A 12,367-nucleotide genomic window follows, 5' to 3' on the forward strand; every position below is an offset into this window, starting at 1 on the left:
CTTCTCCATTTTTTTGCTACCGTCTTTGGTTTTTGCAACAGTTATCACTTACAAACAAGGATGCAGTAGACATCCGCAGTGCAAAAGTACACTTGCAATTCAAAGTATTTTAGTGGTTAGGAGAACCCCAGGTTGCAAACCTTTTCAGACTTTTAGACAATTTGATTAGAAATACAATATTTTCTTTCTTAGGTGGTGATATTAATTCAAGAGCAAGGAAGTATAAATCCATTAACATTTCTACCTCTCTAATATATAAATTCTTGTTTGTCCTCTAGATTTTCTTATTTAGCTGATGAAGAAATTTTAAAATTGTCCAGAAAATCTATTGTGTGATAACTGTCAAGATGGAAGAACACACAGTTCTGCATACTAATATTTTCAAATAATAAAGTACACCAGCTTTTAGCATTGTCCTGATGTTTGTGAAAAAGATGAACACATGTATCCAGAGGGACATGCAAAGGAGCAACAGAAAACCTTTTAAATTCAAGAATGTTTCCATAGTACAGCTACCATATAGTTGTTTGCAGAATTGTATTGAACATTAAAAGTTAAATGTTGACTAAAGGATATGGATATACAATTTTGCTGGCTTCCCTGTTTGATTTAGGATGGATTATGTATAGGATGTCCCTTCAGACTGATACTGCGTAATGCACTCATCTGTCTAGCTATTAAGGCTTGGTCTACACTAGAAAATTAGGTTGGTTTTACTATGTCAGTCAGGAGTGTGAAAAATCCACAACCCCTGAGCAGGGCCGGCTCTAGCCATTTCGCCGCCCCAAGCGTGGCGGCATGCCACGGGAGGCACTCTGCCGCTCACCTGTCCTGCGGCTCCGGTGGATCTCCCGCAGGCATCCCTGCAGAGGGTCCGCTGGTCCTGCGGCTCCGGTGAACCTCCCACAGGTGTGCCTGCAGATGCTCCACCAGAGCCGCGGTACCGCAGACTCTCCGCAGGGACGCCTATGGGAGCTCCACTGGAGCCGCCTGCTGCCCTCCCGGCAACCGGCAGAGCGCCCCCTGCGGCATGCCGCCCCAAGCACGTGCTTGGTGCGCTGGGGCCTGGAGCCGGCCCTGCCCCTGAGTGGCTTCGTTAAGGTGACCTAACCCCTGATGCAGACAGTGCTAGTTCAATGGAAGTTCTTCCATCCACCTAGCTACTGCCTCTCAGGGAGGTGGATTACTTATGCTGATGGGATAACCTCTCCATCAGTTGTGCTACAGTTGTACCACTGTAGTGTGTTAAGTCCTAGACAAACCTGAAGTTGAATGTTGATTTAGAACTGTCTGTAGGGAAACATTGCTAGTGGCTATTAGCGCTTAACTTAAAATAAAATTATCTGTTAATGGGATATGGTAGCAAATAGCAATCATTTGAACTTCCTCCATTTTCTAGAACTAACATATCTTCATGCACCCCCCTGTAATTTACTTACAGGCAGGTGTTTTCATTTTGTCTGTGTACAGCATCTGGCACCAGGGGGCTCTGATCTCTGATTAGGACCTCTTGGCACTACTGCAATATACATAATTAATATTTATTTTAAATATGAAACAAGAAAGCACAACAAGCTAATAAACCAAAACAAAGAAGGATCCATTTTTTGGAGAAGCATGCTAATTAGAAATACATTGGTTTTAACAAGATTAAATAACAGCTTTTAATGTTTTAAAATGTCTTTGCTAAATCACGCATCAAAATACATATGCCATTTTCAGTAGAGTCTTTACTTTTTATTATTTCCCTGTCTGATTACTTTCTAAAAAGTTCAGCTTTTAACCTCTAAAAATGAATTGTACTAACTGTACTAAGATGATGTTGAAATAAAATGAAAAGTTTTGATCTGTAGGATCCCAAGCATAACATTATTTTCTTTCTTTAATTTGACAAAAAAAAGATGCTGTAATGGCTAATGCCTGTGGAAAGATATCTAGAGAATTGTTCCTAAACAATAGCCAGAATCTGATAGTTTGACTAAAGCAAAAAATTACATGTCCCATTCGTATTCTAAAAGTATTATTCAGCCTAATATGACTCTTGGTTTTTGCTTGCTTTATTAGAGTACTTCAGAGTTTGACACTAAACATTTGCGATAGTGATTTAGGAATATTGAAAACTTGTATTTTATGCTATGTTCTAACACTGGAATTGGCCCCTAATCCCATATTATCTATATAATCATGTTGTGTTAATTTTTTAACAACCTGTGGTAACGCTATTTTAAAAGGTATTTCTATACTGCACATTTTAGACTTTCTGGCCAAATTCTGCACTGTTACTTCCATAAAACTCAGCTGATGCCAAATGGGCTGAGGGCAGAATATATATCATTCTTTCATTATGTAAATAGCAGTGGTCAGTTAGTTGTGAGAAAGGGTTCATTTATTTGCAAGTGTAATTTTTCAGCCATTTGAACAAATAATCTGATACCCTAAAACTGAAATATTCTACAACTGTCATTTTTTTATTGAAAATAATTTGCATATTAGCAGTCTGCTGTGAAAATGTTATGCAGCTGTGTGTTGTGTTCTAACAGTGGGTTGCTTCTTATCACTCTGGGATAAAGGTGTGTGAAACTGTCAGTAACTAATTTGCATCTGACGAAGTGGGTATTCACCCATGAAAGCTCATGCTCCAAAACGTCTGTTAGTCTATAAGGTGCCACAGGACTCTTTGCTGCTTTTGCAGATCCAGACTACCCCTCTGATACTTGCTTAAAATAAGTGTCTCTTTGCTGCTCCTGTTATCAGGCACAGCATTTCTCATCCCTGGGTCTAAAAAGAAAAGTGTTTGAAACAGAAGGGCAGTAGAGCAGTCTGGTTATATGATATATAGCACTCATTCCATGTGAATAATCAAGATAATACTTAGCTGAGATATGTATTACTGGAGCTGAGTTCACTTGTAATAGAATAAAGTTTGAATATGCAGAACCTTAGTATTTGCATTTTTGCTTTTTAAAAATTTATATCACTGCCATCATAGTATCTCTAACGGTGCAAATGCCGAGGGGGAAAAAAACCAAACACATTTCTAGATATTTTTCATTAATGGCATTTAGATTCTATGGTGAGGAATGCGGTTAAAATACAGATAAATCAAAACATGAGAGATGATATAATTTAGATTAGTCTTTTTTGCTTATACTTGCATGCTATGTGTATCCACCTTAGACTTGACAGGGAGGGGCCCTAAAGTATTATCTAAGTGCAGATGTCTACATGTAATACACACTTAAAACTATACAGAGGTGTTTGTTATCTTTTAATGAGAAATCTACCCCTTTTGGCGTAGGGAGTGTTTTCCTGTTACCACATATGTTATAATTCTTTTCATGGTTGTTCCATATATTGTATAAAAATATATAGATTAGTAAGGATATTTTTATTTGCTTGATTTTTATATCTAATAATAGGAGCATATCAGTATAAATAGTCTTGGTTTGTTGTTGTTGGGTTTTTTTTTAAAAACAAACAGGTGTGTATATATAGGGAAAATACTGACTGTTATGGGTCTGATCTGCAAAGTTATTCATGCATGCAGCCTTATTCTTGTGTTGGCTTCTCTGTGCAGGTGTAAAACTCTGCTTACATGAATTTCTTTGCAGGATCACTCAGAATGTAGAGGATGGGTTTAATTGCATTCAGTGCATCACAGGGTGTCCTTATGGGTATTTCTTCACTGCACAATAAACACAGGTTCTTGCTTAGGTTTTAACCCCAGCTCCCTGCCATCCATGCAGAAAAACCTCTGACCCAGGTTGGTAGGTGCTTTTATTCTAAGCTGGTTTACTCTGGGGGAATGGATTAGAGCCCGACTTCTGATATAACTTGAGCTGTGAGAATGCAGGCTATATTTTTTGAGTGCTGATTAGTCCTCCAATGTCCTTCTTGCAATTACCATTGGCTAGAAAAGGAGAGAATCTTAGAGCATTTCAGAACTGTGCCCCAGAGACACATGGGCATGTGCAGAAACGGGGGAGCATGTATATACTGCTGCTGGGAGTGAGCCTGGTGCTAGCGCACTCCAAATAGCAGTGAGGACATTATGGATCAGTCTGGAGCTTGGCTTGTGGGTTGGATGGACTTGAGATCCTGAGCTCCAGTCTGAGCCACAGCAGCCACACTGCTATTTTTAGAACACTAGCTCAAGCCTCCCTAGCATGTCTGTCTGCCTGGGATGGGAAGCTTACTCCCAGCTAGGCTGACCAGATAGCAAGTGTGAGAAATCAGGACAGGGGTGGGGGGTAATTAGGAGCCTTTATAAGAAAAACCCTCAAATATCGGGATTGTCCCTTTAAAATCGGACATCTGGTCACCCTACTCCCAGCTGCAGTGTAGACATACCTAGAAAGGATGCAGTAACACAGGTAGAGCTTTGCTGTGGGAACACTCACACCTGGGTTAGATGAATCTGGATACTCAGACATGGGTGCATATGACACCTGCATTAACTGTGCAGTGAAAACATGCGCTGTCTGAGCCTGCTGCTGATTTTAGTGGTGGCTATTACTGCTCACTGGTTGTCAGGGCTGGACTGTAAGAATCTGTAAATTCTACAAATAATTTTAAAAATTAATTTCCTTAATGATCTGTTATCTCACTAAAAGTGTGTGGGACCGTAGGTTTTTGCTCTGACAGATTTGCTTATATAGCACATTAATCTCTTCCGTAAAAATGTGCTGAATGAATGAATGGAGATGAGATGAAAACGGTGAATTGATAGAATTATTTTTTTGAAGACTTAGCAATGAAGTTGTTTCTTACAGATTTATTTCTAGTGTTTTGGTAACTGTTAAAATTAACATAGGTCTGCCAGGAAATTGAATAAATATTATTAAATAAAATATTAACTTGCTGGAATAGGCTTGGATTTAAATGATGGTTTTAAATGTTTAAGGCACTGCCTGCCATGTAATTTACAACAGCGCATTGGTGAAAGCTTTGGTTAAACAAGACTGAGCTGTGAAATCTGTTGTTTTTTATTGTTATGAGAGATCCCAGAGGCCCTGACCTGATAGCGCTAGGCACTGTAGAAACATAAAAAAGAGGCAGCCCTGCTCTGTAGTCTGTTCAGAGGGAGGATATTAATGTACTAATACAGTGAAATCAGGGACTATTCATGTGATTAAGAGCAGCTGGATTGGGTAGGTAGACAATAACTAAATGCCTTTATACAGCATCTGTTGCAAGGTGCAGTAAAGCAAAACATAATTAAGCCACTAAAATATTAAATGCTAGGAAAAATTGGCAAACATATTTGTATATAATTATTAGTTTGTTTTGTGGTAGAACCTACAGGCTAGTTAATTGGTTAAAATGTTATTTTTCTAAGAATTTTAATGAAAAAAGACTATTTGTGAAAATTTTGGCCCAGTTTTTATAGATCAACAGGCAGCTTTAATTCCTCATTCCAGTTGAATATACCTAAGAGATTGTATGACTTTCCACCGTCCTAGCACTTTACACTTATCAGCTCTTACAACAGATTAGGCATAATACCATTTTGCAGATATGCAACCTAAATTGTTCCAAATTTAAGATAATTGGATCCTGATTTTTCAGAGGAATAGTACACTCCCTTTTGGCTCCCATTGATTACAGCTGGAGTTGTCAGTAATAATCAACTCTAAAAATCAGGGTCTAGAAATCTCAAGTTGGACACCTAAAATTAGTGGATGCTTTTTGAAAATGTAGGCTTTATTGAGATGTTGATGGTAACAGACAGAATTAATGTAGTCTGGAAACAGAACTTGGGAGTTCCTTGCTATCAGTCCTAGTTGAGGCTACTCCTGAAGGTCACAGAGCCTTCACAGGTAAACTCTGCAGATGTAGAATACAGAAGACCCATGTAGTTTTTAAATCAGACTAATCTCTGTCAGTTTAGAAAGTAGTCATCCAACAATTGATTTGAATAAAACACTAGTCAGTTTTGCAATCATAAATTACAGCTACTGTATAACTTTGGTTCTTTAATAACAAAACTTTTCTTTATTGTACCATTTATAGGTAGAGTGGGACAGAAGTTATGGTGATCAGAATGAGCTAGATCTAAATATGTTGATTACATGCAGAGTGTAGGCCAAATTCATTCTTGGTATAGCCCTAGTCAAAATTATGATGATACACCAGGGATGAAGTTGGCTTAGTAAATCTAACTTTATTTAGGAAACAAATTTGCAACAGAATGGACAGAGTAAGCCAATTCCTTTCCTCCAAAATTTAGTCATCTCGGAATTAGTTGAGGGAATTGATTTGATGATTTTACTTACATTCCATGATTGTGCTGTAAATAAATAGGAATGTTTTCTTTTTGCTCCTTACTGCTCAGTGTTTGGCTTATCTCATAGGAAAAGCTGAATGTGGTAGGTCTCGTAATGTTTTAACATCTGCCATGCAGTTGGATTACATCCTGCTGAGTTTTTAATAAAGAAGTCCATACACTTGACTTGCAGCATAGTCTGCATGTACAACTCTGAAGTTGCAAATACTGTCTTTACTGCTATTGCTTCTTGAACAAACGTCTCCTGAAAGTATCCAATTCAATGAAAGTACAGAAATGCTGAACATATGGAAAAAGAAAAAGAAACACTGAAAGAAGTTAGCAAACTGCCTCCTTTGCAAAACACATTGTATTTATGTTATCAGCATGAGATTTTATAATATCACTGGCATGATGATCTTACATGGAGGTTTCACAGTTTTTTCTCACTATAGGATCTTTTGTTCAGTTTTACCATATGGTGTTTACCTTTGGTCTTAAGAAGAATTCTGGAATGAGCAGAGTGCTTTTTAAAGGATAAATGCTAACTGTTACGTTTTGGTTCCAGAATTTTGAGTGGTTAAAAATAAAATAAAATAATTATAATAAAGTGTATTACATTCTATTCTGCATAAGCAAAAAGAAGAGGAGGAAAATGGAGAAAAAGATTTTAATTTCACTGGATACATTATATAACTTTATGAATTTAGCATATCTTCCTCATTACTTAGTAGTAATAATAATAATAACATGAATTTAGTGCCTTCTACCTGAGGAGCTCAGATGTTCATGATTTAAGTATTGCTGTACTCCCGAGAGATAGCATTATCCCAATTTATAGATGAGGAAAATGAGACACACAGATAACAGTGACTCTCATCCAAGGTCAAACAGGAAGTTTGTGGTGCATTTGGGAAATGAACACAGGTCTCCTGACTCTGTCTTCTGCCTCAACCACAAGACCACCCTTCCTCTAAGATGAAATGTATAATACTGCAAGCATGTTTTGAATCACTATATTTCTTCCTTAAATAGAACCTTTAGTGATTCTGTAGAACAAATACAGAGCATGATACAATTATCTTTTTATGTGAAGCAGTGTAGTAGCTATATGCATTAATCAAATATGCAACTCATGGTAAATGCAATTTGTCTTTAAGTTTAAGTATTCCCAGATAGACTGGCCAGATTAAAAAACATACTCTCTGTCTTTTTCCATTGCAGCATGTGTGTTCCGTTACAATGGGCTCTCTTTTGTCTACCTCGTCTACCTCTTGCTCATTCCTCTATTTTCAGAACCCACAAAAACAACGATGCAAGGTAAGAGTTTTCCTGATGGTTTTTTAAAGATACATAACATGTAATATGTACAAAAATCTTGTAGGTGTTATAAGATGGAGTCTTACAGGTATTTCTTCAATATACTTTCATTGGTTTGAACTTTTCCTACGGTAAGCGAGCTGGTTTTGTAATACTTCATGTAAACTCACTGAATCTGGTTTTGGAGTGAGTACTCCCTAGTAACTGATCTGATTAAATTCAACTATGGAGTATTCTTTTAACAATGTATATTTTAGTCACCTATACAGACATTAGCACCCCACTGACCTCCCCATTACCATGATCTCGAAAAGTTTTTTTAAAATTTATTTTAATTTTTTTTTATTTTTCCAGTTTTACATCTGCAGAATAATTAAATGCACCATGGATAAAATCACCCACATGTCACGTTAGCTGCACTTCAATATTAAAATGTGAAAATAGGGTTCCAGAGATGAAAAGACAAAAGCCATTTCAGAAATAGGATATTTGTTATTCTTGTGTGGGTATATTGCGACAACAAATGGGTTAATCTGTAAAAGTTAGTTCTCAGAAGTTTCTGATCAACAGTATTGTAACTTCAGGATCATTGAATAGTCAATGAAAATTTGCTGTGGTAAGGTAATATTTCCTTTTTGTGTTTTATCGGTGATATGTATTGTCACTCAGTAGCTTGTGGGAGTTGCTTTAGTGGGTAGATCTCTGAATTGGTCCCTGCAGTTCAGAACTCCCAGTATATGGCTTGAATCAAACTCTTATATTAAAGCAGTTATCGTCCCCCAGTTCACCTTCAGACTATTATTTACAATAGAATCTCTCTTCAAGGAACATTTTATTTTTACTCAAGTGAAGAATAAAAGTAAGCTTCTTCCACAAGGGAGTGAAGGAAAAAGAGATATTATATGGGGCCTTCTTGGGGCTGACACGGTAGGATGAAAATGTTACCTAAATTATTGGCTTTGTTTTGAATGCTCTGGGTACCATGTGCATGTAGCACAGTTCCCCTACAGCAGCTGTCTCGAACAACACGCTGCACCACTGTGATGGTTAATGGAGAATCACACCATTTTATTCAATAAACATCCCTAATGAAACAAACTAGGAAATCTAGACTTCAGACATAAAAAATCTCAAATTACTAGGCTCCTATGGGGCTCTTACCTGAATGAGTAGCATCAGGTCCATATAAGACCCTATGACATCTCTCTGAATATAGGGCTTCCATTACCACATTAGTCACCCCAAAGGGGTTTCCCAGGTTGCATCTGGAGCTACCCCTTTTAATTTTCAGAAGTAACTGTCAGCCCACAAGTCTGGTTCTGTTTATACTCTCCTGGCAACCTCTGTCTGGTATGTTGAGGATGGGGTCAGTGTGGCTCCTCTTCCTTCCTGAGTAGTCAAGTAGTCTTGACCTCCTCCCAGGATACCTTTTGTCTGGAAGTTTTGTTTTCAACATGACTCTAGCTTCTAATATTTCATTTAGCTATAGAATCTAGAGTCATATAGTTTATTTGTGATATATTTAAATTATTTAAATAATATATAAAATCTATGTTTCTGGAAAATATTTTTCATCTGATCCAGTGTTCTCCTGTTTTATGTCTGACCTTCTGAACACTAGATAAGAGAGAACCTGAGAGGGAAGGAGAGTCATCCTAGTCAATTGCCAGTTTGAAAGACACTGGCCTCTTACCTTTTTAGATTATAGTAACGTGATTGAGTAACAAGTCATACACCAGTGTACATTAACCAGCAAGTAACCTACTTACAAGTGTTTTAATGATAAATAACATTACTCCTTCTAAAAAGCAGCAACCATTTCAGTGTCTTGCATATGCCATTTCAATTGGCAGTTACACCATTTATCCTTTCCTCCTGAACCCCCTCCCCCCAGTCAGTGGTATCAAACATTTTTCTTCTTGAATTCACTGAAAAGATTCCTTGAGGAATCTTTAACTTTGTCTAAAAGCAGCCTCCCATCCCCAGTTTAGCCTCCTTTTTTCTCATTATTGGGGAGAAGAACTGAGAAATATGAACTTTCAGGAAGTTATAATATTGTTGTTCAATTTATAACACACACAGAAATCATCTAACTACAAATGGTTGTTTTTGCCAAGTTAGAGTACTGTGTTCTGTTATAGGGTCTCACTAAGAGTTAATGCACAAAACTAGGTTGAAGATCGGGTGAAAAAGAGAAATTAAACTCAAAATATCTCTCATCTTATTTACTTACTTATTTATATGACCTCTATTACAATACTGTAGTGTTTGAGCACCTACATATACAATATTTTTATGGTTTTTTCTCCATTAAGTTCCATTGGAGGAGAATGGAGTCAAAGCTAGTCTTGTACTATGTAAAATATGTCCTCACCGTAACCATTAATTATGACTTTCACTGTGTTTTATCCTTGTCAGTGTAAATGCTGTTGCTTTTTTGAAACCTTCAAAGTATGGTAATTTCCAAAACAGTATCATGCCACGTTGATTTCCACGTTAGTTGCATGTGGATTAGAAAATGCATCTAGTTAAGCCATTTTACAGGAAATGTGTTGCCTGTTAATTTATTATTTTGATTACAGTAGCACCTGAAGAATCCAACCAAAAATGGGGCCCTGCTGTGCTAGGCACTGTACATATAGATGATGAGGGGCAAAGTTTACAGTCAAAATAGACAAGATATTCAAAGGATGGAAGAAGAGAAGTATTATTAAACCTATTTTACTGATGGAGAACTGAGGCCCAGCAAGAATAAGGTGGAATTTTCAAAAGCGTATAGTCTTCTGTTGACTTCAATGGGAGGAGAGTTGGGTCAATGCTAAGTGCTTTTGAGAATTCCACCCAAATGGTTTGGCCATGGTGATACATCTGTGCAGTATGTGGCAGAGCCAGGAACTGAACTCAGGAATCCCAAGTCCCAGTTCATTAACTTAATCCCGAAACTATCGTTCCTTTGCTTTTAATCTAAAAACATTCTCCTCCTGTATTATGGAATAAAAAGGAGCATTCATCTTTCCCTCTCTATAACATTCACTAGTTCATATACTTCCACTATGGGTCCTCTTAATTTTCCCCTTCCCAAAGCCCCTGTAGTTTTAGCCAGTCAATCCCCCCCACAAACCTGAGCTGCATTAATGCGGTGTTTTGGTGGGGGCTCAATGGGTGGGATTAGTTTATGCTTGGATGCAAAAGTGCACAGTACAGCCAGCAAAAACAGAATTGAAAAATAAAATAAAAAGGCTTAAAAAGCAAATCCTCAAAATTTTAGGAAATCCTAATCTAAGTAAAACTGTCTGTCATTTTTACTGTGGAAAGTTAGAAGGACAATGAGAAAATGAAATGTTAGTAAATGCCCAGATGTAGATTAAAGTTTCTCTTAAAAGCACTGAAGATGATACATGAGACGGATGCAGCAAGCCTAGAAGGGGAATACGGTTGCAGCTTCCTACCTAATATCCGGTTACCATGTTGATTTTATGTGTTTTGCTTTTTCTGTCCTTTTCGTGCCAGCAAGAATGATTGACAACTTAAATATAGTTACTTTCTAACAACCAAGTGTGATATTTTTGACTGTCATCCTCATCCTCTCATTCTAGTTTGTTTTTTAATTTATTGGATTTAAAACAAATTCCAGAGTGGTTTGATGGATACACTTTAAAACAATCCAATATGTGTCATTGTCAACAGAGCTTTTTCAGTGGGGAGCACTTTCAAAAAATTTCAGATGATCTCATAGTAATTTTATGTCATGGTGCACTGCACAGCTCATAAGCTAGCTACAGTGGGATGTCTTTGTGCATTTTGTATTAAGAGTGAAGGAATTTAAAATCCAAACTTAACATATTAGAACAGACTGTCTGAGGAAGATTGCTATTAACTTTAAATGTGTGGAATGTAGAGGGTTAAATACCTTAGCTTGTTGAATTTTAAATTGTGTATGTGTGTATGTATCTCTTTCTCTATCATATGTATGTGTGTGTCCACAGACTATAAAAGGGGAACATTGATAAGCTATTTTAACTGGAAATAGCCAAATCACCATTAAATCAGAGTCAAAATGTTAAATAAAGCAAGCTTTCTACAAAATAGAAAAAATAAACATCTCGCTATGTCTTTATATTTTCCTTTCCTTCTTTCCTTTTTCTCTTGCTATACTTCACTTTTTAGTCTATACAATACCTGAATCTTGTTACCTATTTTAATGTGTTCCCTCCAATTAATTTTTTACTAAAGTCTACTCTTTCATTGTACATTTTATTGTTTGTTTTCACTTTCGGTTCTTGCCTTTTTTCCTCCATCTCATTGTTACTTTTGTTTTCCTTTCTATTTATTTTTCCTCATTTTCACCTCTCTAACCCATTCCACTCATCTACCTACCTCTTACACTCTGCAATCACCATTCCCATTTCTCTGGGTCTTCCCATCCATCTTTCTCTTTTCCCTTGGCTCTTGTACTATTTCCTCCTCCTTCCCCTTAGTTCTTTTCCTTTGTTCATCTTCTCTCCTTCGACTTCCAAGGAGACACTCACAAAATGACTACAGGTTAGTAGGTCGGCATGGACAAAATCAGTGTAGTGGAAATTTTCTTTTAGAAGTTTTGAGAGGGTGCATTATTATAAACAATGGGGAGTAAAATATTGTATTGAACTGTATTGTACATGAAAACCGTTTTAACCTCTTTCTCTCTTTATTCTGTAATGTTTATCTTCTAGAAAAAATGTGTTCACTAAAATAACTCAATAATATTAATTCTTACCTCCTGTTTTAATGTATATGCAATCT

The 12,367-nt window shown here is 36.9% G+C and overlaps 1 protein-coding gene across 1 annotated transcript in view; it reads left to right on the plus strand.

The window, feature by feature from the left end:
- PIEZO2 (piezo type mechanosensitive ion channel component 2) overlaps window positions 1–12,367 on the plus strand; it is a 484,884-nt gene that overhangs the window by 96,932 nt on the left and 375,585 nt on the right. The window contains exon 2 of the mRNA XM_050942210.1: window positions 7,490–7,585. Coding sequence (XP_050798167.1) covers window positions 7,490–7,585 — 96 coding nt within the window. The remainder of the gene's footprint in view (window positions 1–7,489; window positions 7,586–12,367) is intronic.

The sequence above is a fragment of the Gopherus flavomarginatus genome, chromosome 2 (assembly GCF_025201925.1).
Source record: "Gopherus flavomarginatus isolate rGopFla2 chromosome 2, rGopFla2.mat.asm, whole genome shotgun sequence".
Taxonomy (NCBI): domain Eukaryota; kingdom Metazoa; phylum Chordata; order Testudines; family Testudinidae; genus Gopherus; species Gopherus flavomarginatus.